The following is a 17,206-nucleotide window of genomic DNA, read 5'->3' on the forward strand; positions in this document are numbered from 1 at the left end:
AAAAGAATAAAGATATGTATATGTATAACTGAATCACTTTGCTGTACACCTGAAACTAACAACATCATAAATGGACTATAGTCCAATATAAAATAAAAATGTTTTAAAAGGCAATTATAAAAAGGTTTTTTGCGTGTGTTGTTCTATAGCCCGAGTTGCCAACATACGGAAATTTGTTCTTTTGCCGTGTCTACAAGAAAGGTATTTTCAGCTGTCCTTACCTTACCCAGCAGTCAATCTAAATAGATTTAACAGCAGGAATGCCAAAAAACGATTTAGAATTAACACTCTTACAACTTTTGGGTAGACACAACCTTTAGTCTGATGAGATTATTAAAAAATTAGAGATAATTTGGGTTGGGAAGTCCCAAACCACCGTTCTTTAAATACCCATGTCCTGTGCTGATGACCCCGGGGAGACACTTACTACAAATTCCATCCTGGACAGAGACCAACGCACCCTCCCGTCTCCATCTCTGATGCCCACCCAACACTCACCCTCAAACATCTTGTGCCCCAGGAGAGGGAAGATGGTTCTAAGGAGCAGTCCTAACAGGAGAGAGCACATTCAAAGCTGGCTTGACGTTTGGCCCTTGGCTCATTATATGACCTCAGACAAGGACTGCTTCCCTTTTAGATTGTATTTTCCTTAATCTCCTCATGGGGACACTTGAGGCAGGGCCACAGCCAGGAAGGAACAACCCAAAGAAGAGAGTCCCATGGTAAAGATGAACAAGTGGTCCTGGGCAGTGGCAGGTCAGAGCCCTGACCCCTCCTCCACCATCACTCTGCTCCAGCTTTGCCTCAGCCCCCAGGGGCCAGAATTTAAAGGGACCAGGGACCCCCAAAGCCAGATGGGGGCAGAAGCAAGGATTAGTGAGCTCCAACAGGAGGGGGATCCCAGGAAACTGTGTGGGGGCCTCATGTCTCCCCCATCGGGAAGGTCTCCTCCCAGAGACAACTGGGAGGTTCTGGTCTGAAGAAGGGAGCATTGCTCGAGGACCACTGCTTCTCCCTGAGATGCAAGAGTGCAAGAGGAAATGGCTGCCTAACTCAGGAGGAAAGCACTTGGCCTTCCCAGAGCCCAGCAAACTCCCTGCTGGGCCTCTTTCTAAGAGCCAGGTGAGCCTCTGACTCACCAGTGTGTTGCCTCTTTCAATGCATGACCTTTTATGTCTGAAGCCAGCAGACTCATCCTGCCCAAAATACCACTTCCATTAGGCCACTCCTCTGCTGAAGAACCTTTAATAGTTTCCCCTTCCCAATACAGCAAATCCAAATTCTAGACTTGCTGCATGACCTTGAACTGGTCACTTAACCTCTGTTAAGGCTTAGTTTTTTGTTTTTTTGGGTTTAAAAAAAATTTTTTTTAATTGAAGTATAGTTGATTTACAATGCTATGTTAGTTTCTGGTGTACAGCAAAATGATTCAGTTATACATATATATTTTCCATTTCATATTCTTTCCCATTATGGTTTATTACAGAATGTTGAATATAGTTCCCTGTGCTATATAGTAGGAACTTGTTTATCTATTTTATATATAGGGTTTAGGTTTTTAAAATGTAAAAGTAACAGATTTGGATTAAATCACTTTAGAAGTCTCTTTAAGCAAAAAGACACTGTAATAATCTCTACTGTTCTTATCTAAGGATTTCAGAACCTCACTTTACCTAACTCGTCACCTCCCCCACACCAGCCCTGCCCTTCAGCCCAATAGGCCCACTCCCTGCTCCTCAAACCCGTCACGTTGAGCCCTGACTTTGCCTTTGGGTATGTCGTTTCCCCCACTTGCATGCCCTCCCTGTTCCTCTGCCTTTATCTTAAGCCCACTCACCCTCCAGCGCTCAATCGAGTTTCACCTCCCACGTGAAAATTCTCCAGCCCACATTCATCTCTCAGTTCTCTGAATCCTGTTGCTTTTATTACAGCTACTTACACCTATTTTGGTACTTAATTCTTCTCCAGTGATTTTTATGCAGATCAGTTCTCTCTCCCCAGAGGGTTCCTTACATTTGGTTTATTATCTCCTAGGCAGGCTCAGCCCTACTTGAGTTCTTAGAAGGCGCTCAGACAGTTAACTGACAGTAGCAAAAATGCAACTTGATGAAAATGATGATTGACAATAAAGTCCTCAAAATCTACAAGGTGCAGATGACATCCCAGGAAAGTAGGACTTCTGAGCCCCCAGAGAAAATCCCATACCTGTGCCCGCTACTCAGGGCAGGAATTTGGAGGCATGTGTGTGAGCTGAAGTGGGGGCTGGGAATGGGGATTCAGGCATCTGATGTAGAGGAGAGAGTCTGACACCAGAGTTCCACCATCTGCCACCAACTAGATAGGTGACTTGAGCAAGTCCCCCCGACCCCCCTTCAATAACTGGAAGGACGTGGGCCACCAGAAGTCCTCCAAGATTGCTTTCTACTCTTATTTGGAAAGAGTATTTCTAGAAGGCTGGGCTGGCATCCTCCAGGAAGGACTCCAGGCCCTTGTGAAACAAACGTTGACTAACTTTACTTGTTCTAATAATGAAAGAGGCATTCCTTTCCTCACACAATGAGTTCACCCAGTTCCCACCTTCGGCTTTGCAGCGACAGGCCTGGCATGTGTGTGTTACCAAGGCAAGAGTTTTCATTCACAAGCATGACAGTCTCCTGGGGAACTTCTGACCCATGCCAGGAAAATGAAATTCTAGTGAAAATGGTATTTTACTAGGCACAGGGATTTCCTTGCCAACTTGTTTTAGCCAATTGTAGTTTTGAGATAATGATGTTTCAGTTTTCTAAACCAAAACTTTCAGAGCAGGAATCTGTTTTAATATGGGTTTTGGTGAGCCCATTTTAAAGCTTAAACAAAAGCCCTGGTTTGGTTTGGTTCTTTCCTCCCTTGGGCTCTGCTGTAATGCAGGGAGATGGTGAAAGGCCCTGGCTCTGGACTCAGTCTCAGGACTAAATTCAGGCTCCTGTGCTTATTAGCTGAATGAACTTGCGCAAGTTATTCAACTTCTGAGTCTCAGTTTTCTCATCTATAAAATGGGGAGAATAGTACATCCCTCTTAAAGGGAAGCTGTTATATATGTACAGTGCTTAGCATGGGGCTTGGCTATTCTTCAAACAAATTTAGTTTGAAGTGATCCTTAATGGTAATGTCCCAAGTGCCTGACAGATGATGTTCATATAGTCTCTGAAGACAGCCATCTTCATCCTAGGCCTTCATCCTAGGCCTCAAAGAATCTCACAAATAACTTTTCAAGGAGTCAAAGCATCACACACTAAAAATAACCAAGCACATAAACAAACAAGGTAACCAGGAGCAAGTATTAGCAGAAAAAAACAAAGCAGAAATAGATCAAAAACTTTGGAGACTGAAATTATCAGACAAAAATTATAAAAATAGGATGTTTTAAAAAATAAAAGACAAACTAGGGCTTCCCTGGTGGTGCAGTGGTTAAGAATCCGCCTGCCAATGCAGGGGACATGGGTTTGAGCCCTGGTCTGGGAAGATTACACATGCCACAGAGCAACTAAGTCCGTGTGCCACAACTACTGAGCCTGCACTCTAGAGCCCACGAGCCACAACTACTGAAGCCTGCTCGCCTAGAGCCCATGCTCCGCAACAAGAGAAGCCACCGCAATGAGAAGACTGTGCACCGCAACGGAAGAGTAGCCCCCGCTCGCCGCAACTAGAGAAAGCCCATGCACAGCAACAAAGACCAAACGCAGCCAAAAAAATAAATTTTAAAAATAAATAAATAAATAAAAGACAAACTTGAGGATACTTATAGGAACACAAAATTATTTTAAAAAGTAACATTGCAAATTTGGTAAAGAACTAAATGTAAATTAAATTTGAAAAATAAAACCAATTTTCCAAATCTTCTATGATCAGGTTAAACAGCAAATTAGACACAACAGAAAGAATGAATAAACTAGGATATGTGTTATAATAAATTTCTTAGAATGCAGTATAGAAAGACAACAAGATGGTAAAATTGGAAGACAGGCTAAGAGACATGGCACATAAAGTGAGAAAAGCAAACAAACATTTAATTGGCACCGCAGAAAGAAAAGACAGAAATAGTGGAGTAAAAGCAATATTTCAAGAGATACTAGCTGGGAAATTTTCAAAACTGATGAAAGATATTAAGCCACACATTCAAGATACACTACAAATGTTGAGCAAGATTAACTCACAAAAATGAATGAACTAGGAAACACATATACAACATAGACTGTATATTTTTCCAAAGATGGCCATGGCATTTCCTTCCATCCTGCATGCCCTTTTGCAATATGACTTTTGCCACTCTTCCCCCTTAAGAAGTGAAGTCTATTTCCTTCCCCTTGAATCTACGCTGGCCTTGAAACTTGCATTTACCAACAGAAGCAGCAGAAATTATTCTTGGGTCTAGGCATTAAAAGGCCTTGTGGCTTCTAATTTTGCTCTTTTTGGACCTGAGTCACAAGGTAAAGAATCCCAGGCTTTTCATGTAGAGATAAAGGCTGTGTGGAGGAGCACCAAGGCACCCCAGCACCAAGTCCCCTGATATGGCATTTTAGACTCTCCAAGTCAATCCCAGACAACACTATGTGGAACAGAGACAAGATCCCTGAAGTCATCCCAAACTGCAGACCCACTGAATTGTGTGTAAGTAAATGTGAAAAATAAAACTTTCCAAAACTTACTTAAGAAGAAATAAATATGAATAATTCTATAACCATTAAAAAAATTGAGTCAGTAGTCAAAAGCCCACTAAAAAATAATATTTCAGGCCTAAATGGTCTTATTGGTGAGTTCTACTACCAATTAAAGGAAAAAAAATAATTCCATTATTAAAAACTATTCTAGAAAAGAGAAAAATAGGAACACTACCAAATTTATTTTATGAGAATGTATAACATTGGTATCAAAATCCAACAGTAGTGAGAGAAAGGAAAGTTATATCTCAAGTTCAATGTCATTCATGAACATATAAGGGAAAAAATCCTAAACAAATGTTAGTAAACCAAATCCAGCAGTATATAAAAACAAAATACACTGTGACCAACTTGATTTTATTCCAGGAATGTATGGATGATTCAACATTAGCAAACCATTTAACATAATAATAAATCTAAAAGGAAAAAAATAATACACTTATTTCCATAGATGCTGAAAAGACCTTCAACAAACTTTAACGTTCATTCCTGATAAAAATAAAAACACTCAAGAAAACACAATTTTGTGGATACATCTTTAATGTGAACACACAAAACACACATATATGTGTATGTATGTATGTATGATTCCCAAAGTCCATCATCTAACTGAACAGGGGAAATTTCTTTCCTACTAAGATCAGGAACAAGGTGAGAATCCCCACTATCACCCTTGCTATTTAACATTGTATTGGAGAATTAGACAATGCAATCAGAAAAGAAAAGAAGTAAAGGCAGAAAAAGGAAAAATATCTTTATTCGTTGATAATGTGGGACTAACCATGAAAACTCTAGAGAATCAATGATAAAACTAATTCAAACAATGAAATAATTTAGCAAGATAGAAAGTATAAAATTAACATAGCAAAAAGTAAAAGCCTTCATATACATCAATATATGGCCTGGCTTGGTTAGAAGATACAGTGGCCTATTTCTCTCTATTTTGTAAATTTATGGCAATTCCAATAAAAATACCAATACCTTTTTTTTCTAAAGCTAGGCGAATTGTTTCTAAAATTCATAAAGAAAAATAAACATGCAAAAATAGCTATGAAATCCTGGAAAACAAGAGCAAAGAACGTAGGTGAAGTATATTGCAAAATGGCCACAAATCTCTCCCATCCTTGAATGTATGTCACTTTGCAGTATAACATTGCTGTTCCTCCCAACAAGAGGAGAAGTCTATTTCTCTACCCCTTAAACCTGCGGTTGGCCATATGAATTGCTTTGGTAAATGGGACATTATCAAACATGATGCAAGCATGAGACTTGAAAAGTGTTGATGCTTTTGGAACTTACCCTTTTTCATTGCATTTTGGAAACTGAGACCACATGGTCTTTAAAAAAAAAAAAGACAACTTCCTTTGCGATCAGAGAATTTAAAACTAAAATACTACTTCTCATCTGTGACATTTGCAAAAATTCTAAGGCCTGACAATACACTCTGTTGTCAAGCTGTGGAGAAGTAGGCATTTTCATATATATTGCCAATGGGAATGTAAAATGGTATAATCCCTATGGTTGGGGGGAGATTTGGTAATATCTAACAAAACTATATGTGTATTTATCCTTTGACCCAGAAATCCCAGTTCTAGGAACTTACCCTAAGCTCTCCCTCCAAAAACATGAATAAGACATATGTACACGATTGTTCATGACAGCATTACTTAAAGTAGCAAAATACTGGAAACAACCTAATGTGCATATTGGGAGACTGGTTGAATATATATGGTACATAATGGAATATCCTACAGCTGGAAAAAAATAAAAAAGATTTCTGAACAGATATAATGTAATTTCAGGATATATTATTAAGTGAAAAAAAAATCAAGATGAAAAAGAAGTTTATAGTAGATTACCTTTGTGCAAGAAGGAAGAAAATATAAGAATATATATTTGCAAAAAGAAACATAGAAATGATATGACAATAATGAAATTGGTTACCTACAGGGATAGGTGGAAATGGGATGGATGGGATAGGGATGGGAATGACACTTCTCCAGGTATATCTTTTCACACAGTTTTGACTTTTGAACCATGTTAATGCTTTATATATTCAAAAACTAAAGTAAAATCAAGAATGGGAGAAACTTTATAAGTGAATAGAAACAGAGACAAATTTAACTACATGTCAAATACATAACATAACCACACAGAGAGAATAAAAGAAAAAGAGTTAATACAAGTGATTTTGATCAAAGTATTTTGATTATATACCCTGTGTGGGACATATTCTGAGGACAAAAGAACCACAAAGAGATTTCGAACTTTGCTTATGGTGGTGTTATTATTTCAGTAATTCCAATATTGTGTTGGATGTATTGTAGGATTCAGCAAATGAATAAATGTATCAATATTTTTGTAACCTCAGCTTACACTGTGGGATAAGGACAATACAAATCCGGAATAGAGGAAGGAGATAAAAGCCTAATTCTAAGTAAAATTAGGAGATATCTGTATAAATTCATCTCATTAAAAAGAAAACAATATTTCTTGGCTCTGTCCACTGAGAGAGCTTAGACACAATGACACTCCAGAAGCAATGAACACCCCTAGCATCTCGATCTTGGTTTCTAAATAAAATCCCCTATCAATTGGCATCTTAAAGACGTTGCTAATTGCATGGTGAGGAAGGGAAAACAGAAGATTAGCCTGGAATAACTTGTTCCATAAAGCTAAAAAGTGCTTAAAAATTGATGGGGAAACAGGAGTCAGCTTGAAGTGGCTCTCACTGGCCAATAACTTGAGCATTAAAATGAGTAATGACAGGACTGGGTTATAATATACTGATTAATAAAAGAATCCATATGTCCATTTTATATTAGAAAGATAAAACCTAAAAAGAGTGGGGCAGAGAAGAGACTTTTTTTTTATGGAGGAATGCCAACTAACAATAGTAGGAGGAATGACAGCCATTTAAAAATCACCATCTTACACTCACCATGGTAATAATTCAGCCAAGAATCATCAATGGATGCTAAAAAACCATTGGGTATAAGAACAGTCACTCGGTATCACAGTATCTCCCTACAGACAAATTATAAATCACATGGGGGGAGGTACCTTTACAAGGGAGAAATCTGGCAGACACCACCTTAACCAAATTATCAAATTTAACATCACCAATGAAAATATTTGCTAATGTCACATGTATCACTGAATGTTACACATCAAGGACACAACATAATCTACATTGTATTTCTACCTGAAGAGTTTAATCTGATTCTAACAACAAAGAAACAGTTTGGACCAATCCAAATTGCAGTGGGCACAAAAAAAGCCAGCCTCAATTTTTCAAGGACACACACACATACAAAAGAAAGAAAGGGGAAAAAAAGGCTAAAGAACTACTCTAGATTAAAAGGGTTTAAAGAGGCAGCACAAGTAAATGCAATGTGCAGTCTTTGGTGAATTTAACAAGCAATGACTGAAAAAAATGAACAAAATAGTAAAAAGTCAATTAACTTAATTCACCATATTAGCAGATTAGAGTAAATCATACAATCATCTCAATAAGTGCAGAAAAATTTATTCAGCACCCACTCATGATTTTTTTTTAAAACCGCTTAGCAAATTAGTAATAAAATAGAACTTTCTTAGTCTCATGAAGAGTAGCTACAGAAAAGCCTGTAGCAAACACCACACTTACTGAGGAAACATTAAACACTTTCCTTTTGAACTTGGGAATAAGACAAGAGTGCGTCCAACCATCACTGCTCTGAACAGTTGTAGCGAAGGCACCAGCCAGCACAGTGAGGCAAAAGAAAGAAAAGGCACACAGGCTGAAAAGAGAGCAACCAGACCGTCATCACTGGCAGGATTGTGTATATAGAAAATTCAAAAGAATATACGGATAACTTACTAAAATTTATAAGAGCTTAATTGGGTACAAAATTAAAAATTTATTTCTATATACCAATAACATTTTCAAAATGACAATTTAACATTCCATTTATCATACACCAAAAGTGTTAGATACCTACGAATAAATTTAACAAAACATATGCAAGACCTCAGAGAAAACTATAAAGCATTGAGAGGCGTTAAAGGTCTAATTATAAGCTCATGGTTTGGAAGACTCAATATTGTAAAGATACCTATTTTCCCCTACTTGATTCACAGAATTAAAAGCAATTTCTATCAAAAGCCCAACAGGTTTGTTTTGGGGAGGGGGGTAGAAATTGACAAATAGTAAAATTTATATGAAAGTTCAAAGCCAAGTCACTTCTAAAGAAGAAGAAAAAACAGAAAGACTTGTTTCTCACAAATAATAAAGCTTACTACAAAACTATAGAATTAAGATAACGTGCTACTGGCACAGGGGTAGACAATGGGATAAATAAAGCAAAACAGAGTTTTAAAACAGACGCATGCACATATGAGTCCTTTATATATGAACAGAGGCGGCTCTTCAGAATGGTGAGGAAGCAACGGACTTTTCAATAAATGGTGCTGAGACAACCAGGTATCTTCACGAAAAAACATATAAAACTGGGTTCTCCTCTTACAGTAGTCACCAAAATCAATCCCAGATGTCTTTAAAAAGACCCAGTGAGAAAAGCAAATTTATAAAGTTTTTAGAAGGAAATACAGGATAATATCTTCATGACCCTGAGGCCAGAGAGAAGTTCTTAAAGAAGACACAAAGAGCACAAACCAGAAAAGATTAAAAAAACTTTAGAAACAGACAGACAGTATACAAACAGACAATGGCCAGACCATAGATGACAATACAACTGTGACCCACACATCTGCAGTAGACGGGCAAGGAATCAGCCTAGAACAGTCAGGACTTGGCTCATGTCTGCAGCTCCCCAACTTTTGTCCCTGCTTCCAACGCAGGACCAACCAGAGAAAGCCACGTATGTTTCCCAAACGAATCATTTAAGATGCCTGGCTTCTAGTTAGCCGCCTGCAGCTAGCATCCCCCTGGCAACAGCCGCCAGTAAGAGCGCCCCTGATGCCTTCCCCTTTTCCGTCGTCAAGCTTTCCCACTCCCCTGCCTGCCTCGGAGTCTCTGCCAAACGCAAACGATAGCAGCTTTTACCATAGCAACCCTGGAATACATGCCTCCGTTTGTTCTCATTTGGCTGGTCTCCCTTTACTTCCCCCCAGATTAAGAAGTTTGTTCACTTAAAGTCTCCATAAAGAGAATGAAAGACAAGCCTCAGAAGATATTTGTTGGTTATACCAACAAATAGCAAGTGCACAGCCCATATGAAAAACTAAAAAAAAAAATCAGTGGGAGAAAGGACAACCCATTGAAAAAAACGGGAAACACACTAGAACAGTCACTGCATGAAAGAATTCAAATGGTCCATAAACATAAGGATTCCTAAGCCTCAGGAGTAATCAGGGAAATGCAGTCACCCAGTGCAGGAAGCAGAGCAGGCACTCTCATTCTCTCTGGCCTCGCATCCCACCCAGCGACTCAGAGAGGGCGACTGACATGTCCTAGGTAGGTAGCCGAAGTAGCGCTTGGACCCCAGCCAGGCCCCGGCCTCTGTCCCCACCTCCTCCTCTCCCTCTGGGGGCTCCAGGGCAAGAGCTTTCTGACTCTGGGCCCGGGCCTCTCATTTGGAGACAGTTAAAAAATCATCTTTAAGGCCCTCTTCGGTTTAAAAGATCCCGCCTTTCTGAACAAAGGGAGGAAGGAAGAGCCAGGGTCTGGGAGAAGAGGGACAGAGGCACTGTCTTCTAACCATTAGCTCAGAAGAAATCCAAAGCCCTGGCTTGGAGTCCACTCGTTTCAGTCAGAGTCAGTAGTACTAAAGAACGCAGTGCAATCCGTTAGAATTCATCATCCTCAAATCTGCCTTCCTCTGCCCTTTCAGCAAAAACAAACAAAGCCCACGTAATGATCAAAATGTGCTTACCATTAGTGGTCATAGTGGTATTTTTCCATGTTAAGAATCAAGGTCCAGGGAGGTAGGACTTGCCCAAGGCCACACAGCACAGAGCATTAGAATCCGGGTCTTCGCGACTCCTACACCTATGGCTTGCTTCCCCACCACGGGGCTGTAGCTCGCCCACACTTCTCACCTGTCCTAAGAACTGCCTGCCCCCCACAGCTGTGGGCACTTAAGCTCAGCGCTGTAGCCTGCTTATTCTCACCTGTGCATTTCGTGCTCATGAAAATTCCTCTCCCAAGCTCTGTGCCGAAGCAACATGGGACACCAGCAGGGCTGACCCACCGGTTGCCCTCTGAGCAAAAGGCAGACTTACCTCGCCCCAGAAGCAGCAGCAGCCCCAGGAGGAAAGTGCGTGGTCGCAGCCCCATGCTGGAGCCCTCCAGACGTCCGCAGACCGATGGGCTATCACTCTTCCTCCTGCTTTTATGCTCCTCTGTTGTCTGATAGGACGCCTGTCATAAATTTTACTGTCTTCACCTTTGAAAGGGGTCAGTGGCCAGCTGTAAATGATAAATATTAACATTTAGGTAGACGATTTCTCAAGGTAGATGGGTCAAAGATGGGTGGCATGTTCTAGACAAAGGCACCAGAAGACCAGGACCACACAGCCCCCTTCGCATGACCTTCCAGGATGGTGAGTGCCCAGAAATTGCTAGTGTCGGGCGACTGGAAATTGCTGGCACTGGGCTGGAATCCCAGGTCGGCCACAGCCATCAGAGCCTGGGGGGCATCCCTTAGGTTAGCCCCAGCTTTTCCGCTGTAAGCTATGGAACTAAAAGCCGTGAAAGGAGTGAAAGTACTTTGTAACAACTGTAAACCAGCCATCTCCGAATGTGAGATCTCTAGTGGGCAATGTGTTCCCACAGTGTCTCAGGAGTGCCGCTGGGTTCCCTAGTCTCCATGGCACAGAGAGGTTTTTTCCGAGCCCTGCCCCTAGAGCCAGGGGTGGCCAGGAGTGTTGGGCTCAAGTGCGTGCCACACTTTTACTGTCTGCATGTTGAATTGACAGATGTTAGCCAGAGGGGTGAGCCGTGGAACTCATCTGATAGAACTAGAAGTTTCCTTTGGCAAACGAAGTCAGAATGCTGGGCTGGGTCTAAACTGGGCAGATGGCACTGGAGTTTAAAGCCTGGGTGACAAAATAGGCTTGAGGGGGTAAAGTTGAAATTTTTTCCCACAAGTATCAAGGAACAATGGCCTTTGGTTAACAGAACAATTATATTTAAATCATCCTTGCATTTTGGTGACCCTTATGGCAGCAAGGTTGAGAGCCTGACTTCTGAGATCTAGCTAGGAGTCTGGAGCTGGTTTCTATTACCCAACCTCAGGTCTTGATCTGCTGACACTTTTCTCAAATGTTTAAAATCATAGTTGGGTTCTCTTAAGTATAAAGTGAAGACTAAGTGGGCGGCCCTTTGTTTCTGGCTTCCAGATAGTAAGATGTTGTTTTCCTTTTTCACCTGCTCAGAAAAATGTGGCTTGTGGGTGACCACTGGTTTAGCTGTGCCAAAGGCTCAGCCTCAGGGCGGCACGGAGGTCTCAGGTCACACCAAGAGTGTGGAGGCACTGATACAACTTGACCGGCTGACCGTCGGCTGGTCCTGGAGCCTGGCAGAGGGCGGCACACGAGGCAGAGAAGGAAGAAGAAGTAAACCCAAGGCGTGTCTGCAGGGGCCATTTGGACATACATGCTTCTGAGCATCTGACACTTGTTATCTTCATCAAACTGCCCACAAGCTCAGTGGGAGACCCAAAGCTGCTGTCCTGCTACAAGGATGTCAGGAGTCCACTCAGCTCCAGGCCACCAGCAGCTTTGAGGAGCATCCCTGAACCTACTGGACTGAACGGGCGTTCACAGGTCCCCACTCATGCTTAAGCCAGTTGGAGGTGGGTTGGGAAGCGTGATGGGAAGTGGGCAGAAATAGCCTGGCTCTGCAGTCTGTGTATTCCTTTCCGTCTCTTACTGCTTCTCTGCATGACTATTATGGCCCAGCTGGACTGGCACACATACCAACCTCTCACCTCTTTTCCATTTAGAAAAATTGAGAAATGACTTAAACACATATTTAACCTGTGTGAAGCACTTTTGTATAGTACAGACTGAATTCTCTCTTAGATAAAAAGAATCTTTGAGTCTTGTCAGTGCATCAAGGAATTCTCATCAACTGTCAGGCAGTGGGGGAATAACATTTTTGGGGCCTTCTTGTCACCCTCTGTGGTGTGCTCATTACATGTGTTAGCTTAATTAGCACTGATGACCTATGTGATCTATTAGCAGCTGTGAAAACAAGGGACAAAGGACTTGTCAAAAGCCAGAGGCAAACTCCAAAAGCTTATAAGCTTCTCTGATTTTTGCTACTAAAATGTCCTACGAGGACATGTCCTAGAGAAGGTAAGATGCTTCATTTCGGACTTTAGCAACAATCAGCAGATGTTCCTTTTGCGAAAGGCACAGGCCTATGAATTCAAATCTTTTAGGGATGGCAGTCCATGACTTGGTCAGAAGGCATCTTAGTGACTAAAAAAGCTGAGAGTGTGCTGTTGTCCAAGAATCCACAAGGCGGGGCTAGACCAAGCCTGGGCCACAGGGCCTCTGCGGATTAAAGGGGCACTGGCCTTAGAAGAGTATTCTTCAAACTGGGCCTAACAACCCATTATTATCCCATGAATTTAATTTGGTGGATGATCAGCCCATTAAAAAATTGAATGGGATATAACATAACCAAGGGCATTGCATATAGTAAGGGTAAGGTTTTGAGAAACTTTCATTTCAACTACATGTGGTGATACAATATGTATTTCTAAACATGGGTCACAGTGAAAAAAAAGAAAACCACTACCTCAGAGAGTAGTAGATCAGATCCATAAAGAAATCCTTAGACTTTGAGAAAAAGAAAACAGATTTGCTTTTCCCTCTGGTGAAAGATGCAGCTACACCAAATTCCCGTGTACCGGGAGCTAGAAGTGATGCCTGTGATTCTTTTTAATGGTTGTGAGCAGGAGTAAATAAAATTGTTCTCTTCTTTCAACAAAGGAAAACCTAATCCCTGGCTCCTGGGTGAGCTCTGCCAGTGTGGTAGAATGTGTGCCTGTCATTTAGGACAAGTACCCACTGGTGCCTATTTTACAAAAGACCCATGGCTAGAAGAGGAAGGGTACACACCAGAACTGTGGGAGGGGTGGAACCAGGGGTGTCAATTTCAGAATAATCTGCACGTATGCCAGTCATGCCCTGAGAATTGTCTGCCCCAAGTTTCAGCTTTTCTGAAGCACCTACTGGCCCTCACCATGACGGCCTTGTGTCACTCATTCCTGCATGGAACTAGTCGCATGATCCTGGTGGGCCTCCTGAGGGAGAAGTTGGGCCTTTCTCTTCCTGTCGTCTTGGCACCCCTGGCACCCCTCCCCACCAGAGCACCTAGCTCGGTGTCCTGCACATATGAGGCCCGCAACAAATCTTCATTCATTGGTTAAATGTTCTCCAAAGGCAGAGACAACTGGTTGAACCAAGCCTGTGTTCTCCAAGCCCTTCCCAGCCACAGAAGGGAAAAGAGGCTTGGATTAGGCATCTCCAAACCTGAATGTTACCTAGATGCCAGTGTTCCTGTGGATACAAAACACAAGCCTGGATGTACACACACACACACACGGGCAAAACACTGTCCAGTGCAAGTAACTGAGCAGATTTAGCTTCCCTGGGGCAGCGGATTTTCTTATAATCAATATACTAAAGATAAGAAGAGTTTAATTAAGTAATGAAAAAGTAAGAGACAAAATGAAGAAGGGACCAGCAATGCATGTCTAGAAAAAATACAATTTTCAAATATCACAGCATTAGTAATAAAAAAAAAAGGACAGGGCAAATCCCAGTAGAACATACACTCCATGAGACCTGGCCTCCTTGTTCTTTGCTATGTCCCCTGCAGCTGGCACATTGCCTGTTGTAACAGGCATTCATTCAATGTTGGGTGAATAAATAAATGAATGAAAGTCAGAATAAAAAAGAAAGAGACCAAGACTACTATAAAAAGATCAGCTCAACAGGACAGAACAGAAAAGATGAAAGGGATACGCATCATGTTTTAGGACAGAACACTGAGGAGAAAGAGACAGGCACAATGCTCTAATACCATGAAGCACGATGGGAAAAAATAATGGAGAAGCAACATTGAAGCTCACAGCCCATGGTCTTCCCCAAGGTCACACGGTTATTCTCCCACCTCGTTGGTTCTCAAGCCTGGCTTGCACATTGGAATCACCTGGAGAGCTTTCAAGAAAAATACCTGTGCCTGGGCTTTACCCTCGGACCTTCTGAATTAATTGGCCTAGGCGGGGAGTTGGGCATCAAGTTCAATGATGGATTCCAGTGGAGCCAGGCCTGCCCGGTGCCCAGCACTGAGGGATGAAGAGGGCTTCATCTCTGCTGTTCTGGACGAGCCAAAGGTCCATGGGACGTGCCTTGATGCCAGAACAGGCCATGGATGCCGACAAAGTCAGACTGACCTGGCAGCCTCTCCAGAGAGGAAACCCACGGGAACACACTGGGTAAAACGCTGGAGCTTCCCTCCGAGGTCAGGGAGTAGATGGGGAAAGCGCCAGATTCTGGCGCCTGGAGAGGCCCAGTCATTGAGTACCAGGATGTGTGGGCTACAGTTCCAGACCAGCCATGGTGCCCGTTACCACCTGCAGGCATTTCCTCTTCCTTGCATCTTGGTTTCCTGGTCTGTGAGACTGATGGCATGAATTCCATGCTCTCACGTGCCGTGTGAAGAACTGGACAACAGCAGTTGGGGAAGGGGTGAGACGAGCTGCCTACTTCAAGCATATAGGGTACCTCCCTCCCGCACAAACCTTTGTGCAGAGAAGGGCACCGTCACCAACTGGCCACCATTTACAGATGGGGAGCATGAGGCCCCCACGGCATGAGCCCTGACATCCTCCAAATCACAGGCTATTCTGCTTGTTGGTCCCTCTCTCATCCGCCATGTCCAGACTCTGAGCCCCCCAGACCCCCCAGTGCTTCCCAACCTTTATGCCTCCCAGCACATGGAAGATGGTGGTATTTACACAACACAGAGTCTGAGCAGATGGGGCAATCTGCAGCCTGAGATGATCAGCCAGACAGCCCCCAAGCCCCTTCCCACCCTCCCCTCACCGAGCAGGGCTTGGGGGGGGTCGTCAATGCGTTTCCCCATCTGTACACCTTAGTGCACCTACACCCAGGTGAAGACTTGAACAGCATTTGCCAAGCACCTACTAGGTGCCAGGCATCTTCTAATCAAACTCATAAATGAATTATCTCATTTAATACCAGCTACATTCATGAAGGTTAAAAGCCTTCACTAAGGTCACCCAACCACTAAGTTGTAAAGCGGAGGTTCTGACCCAAGTCTTCTACCTCCACAGCTGTGAGTTCCTCCCAGGTGTGACTGAGAGATGAGCCCGGGGAAATGGTCTTAAACACCCTTCCGGAGGGAAGCCCAGGAAGGAGCCTGACTGTGCGTTGGTGGAGGGCAGCCTCTGGCTCGTGCACCCAGCTGGGCAGGAGAGTCTGGCAGTATGAACATTCCCTCCTGGGCGCTGAGTCTGAGCGGGCCACCCAGCCCGACCACCTCACAGCCCGGGCTCCGGGTACCCACTGACCTGTGGAAGCCATCTCAAGAAGACCAGAGAACCGAACAGGGATGCTCTGCTCCATCTCAGCTGGTGACGCCCGGCTGTGACCTCCTTTCCCCTCCTCGGGAGGATCCCACCTAAGCAGCAGGGATTAGGTCAGAACTGGTCAGAGGGCACCCGAACCTTAGCGGCCATCTAGTCAGTCCCCTCCCGCCCCACTGTACAGAGGAGGAGACCGAGGCAGAGAAAGCAGGAGGGCCAGTCTGTGACTAAGGGCCGGAGCTAGGTCTTGGATTCCCTGATTCAAGTCCAGGGCTCTTTCCCCATTCATCATGTAGGGCTGAATCACCCCAACCACTTGCAGCAATGGAATTTTTAGGCCAGTTTTACTGATAAGAAATGAAAACCCAGAGAGGATTAGTAACTTGCCCAATTGCTCAGCTACTCAGGGTAGAACCCGGAGTGCTTGCCCTCTCTACCACAGCCCAGGAGTGGTCAGGTTCAAGTCAGAGAGACTCGGCACAGACCCTGCACTAGCAGATACCAACATAAGGCCCAGGGCCTGCATCTCCATTCTGGGAAGAGGGTTCCCATGGAGACAGGTCGGCCAGCATGGCCAGTAGGCACTGGAACACAGGAGAAGCTCTTCCCTGGATCTTCCAGAGCTGAGATCCCCGGGGCAGGGCCGGGGGAGTGCCCTGGGGAGAGAAGCGGTGTGAGAGTACTCTGCCCACTGAGGGCGGTGCTCCCGAGGGAACTGTGCCATGTGGCTAAGCTTTCCCTTATTCCATTTCTTTTGCATCCTTTGAGAGTTATGATCTGTTCTTCAAATCCAAAGGGAATAGCCACAGTCTCCTGGTCTTTCCTGGGAACCTCGCGTGCTTAGAACCACGCCGGGAGGATCCTGGCTCCTGCAGCCCCTCATGGCCTGACCCTACATGCTTCCCTGGCCTGTGTTCAGAGAGGACTACCTGCTCGGAG

General features: G+C 43.5%; 1 protein-coding gene across 1 annotated transcript in view; it reads right to left on the reverse strand.

Annotated features, from left to right (window-relative positions):
• Nucleotides 1-17,008, reverse strand: part of PLB1 (phospholipase B1) — a 129,454-nt gene extending 112,446 nt beyond the window's left edge. Inside the window, exons 1-2 of the mRNA XM_082356692.1 lie at nt 16,253-17,008; nt 10,923-15,382 (exon numbers count right to left, since the gene is read on the reverse strand). Of these exons, the coding sequence (XP_082212818.1) occupies nt 10,923-10,977 (55 nt within the window). The 5' untranslated portion in view covers nt 10,978-15,382; nt 16,253-17,008. The remainder of the gene's footprint in view (nt 1-10,922; nt 15,383-16,252) is intronic.
• Between the last annotated feature and the right edge of the window lie 198 nt (nt 17,009-17,206).

Source organism: Balaenoptera borealis (genome assembly GCF_965194805.1).
Source record: "Balaenoptera borealis genome assembly, chromosome: 15".
NCBI lineage: Eukaryota > Metazoa > Chordata > Mammalia > Artiodactyla > Balaenopteridae > Balaenoptera > Balaenoptera borealis.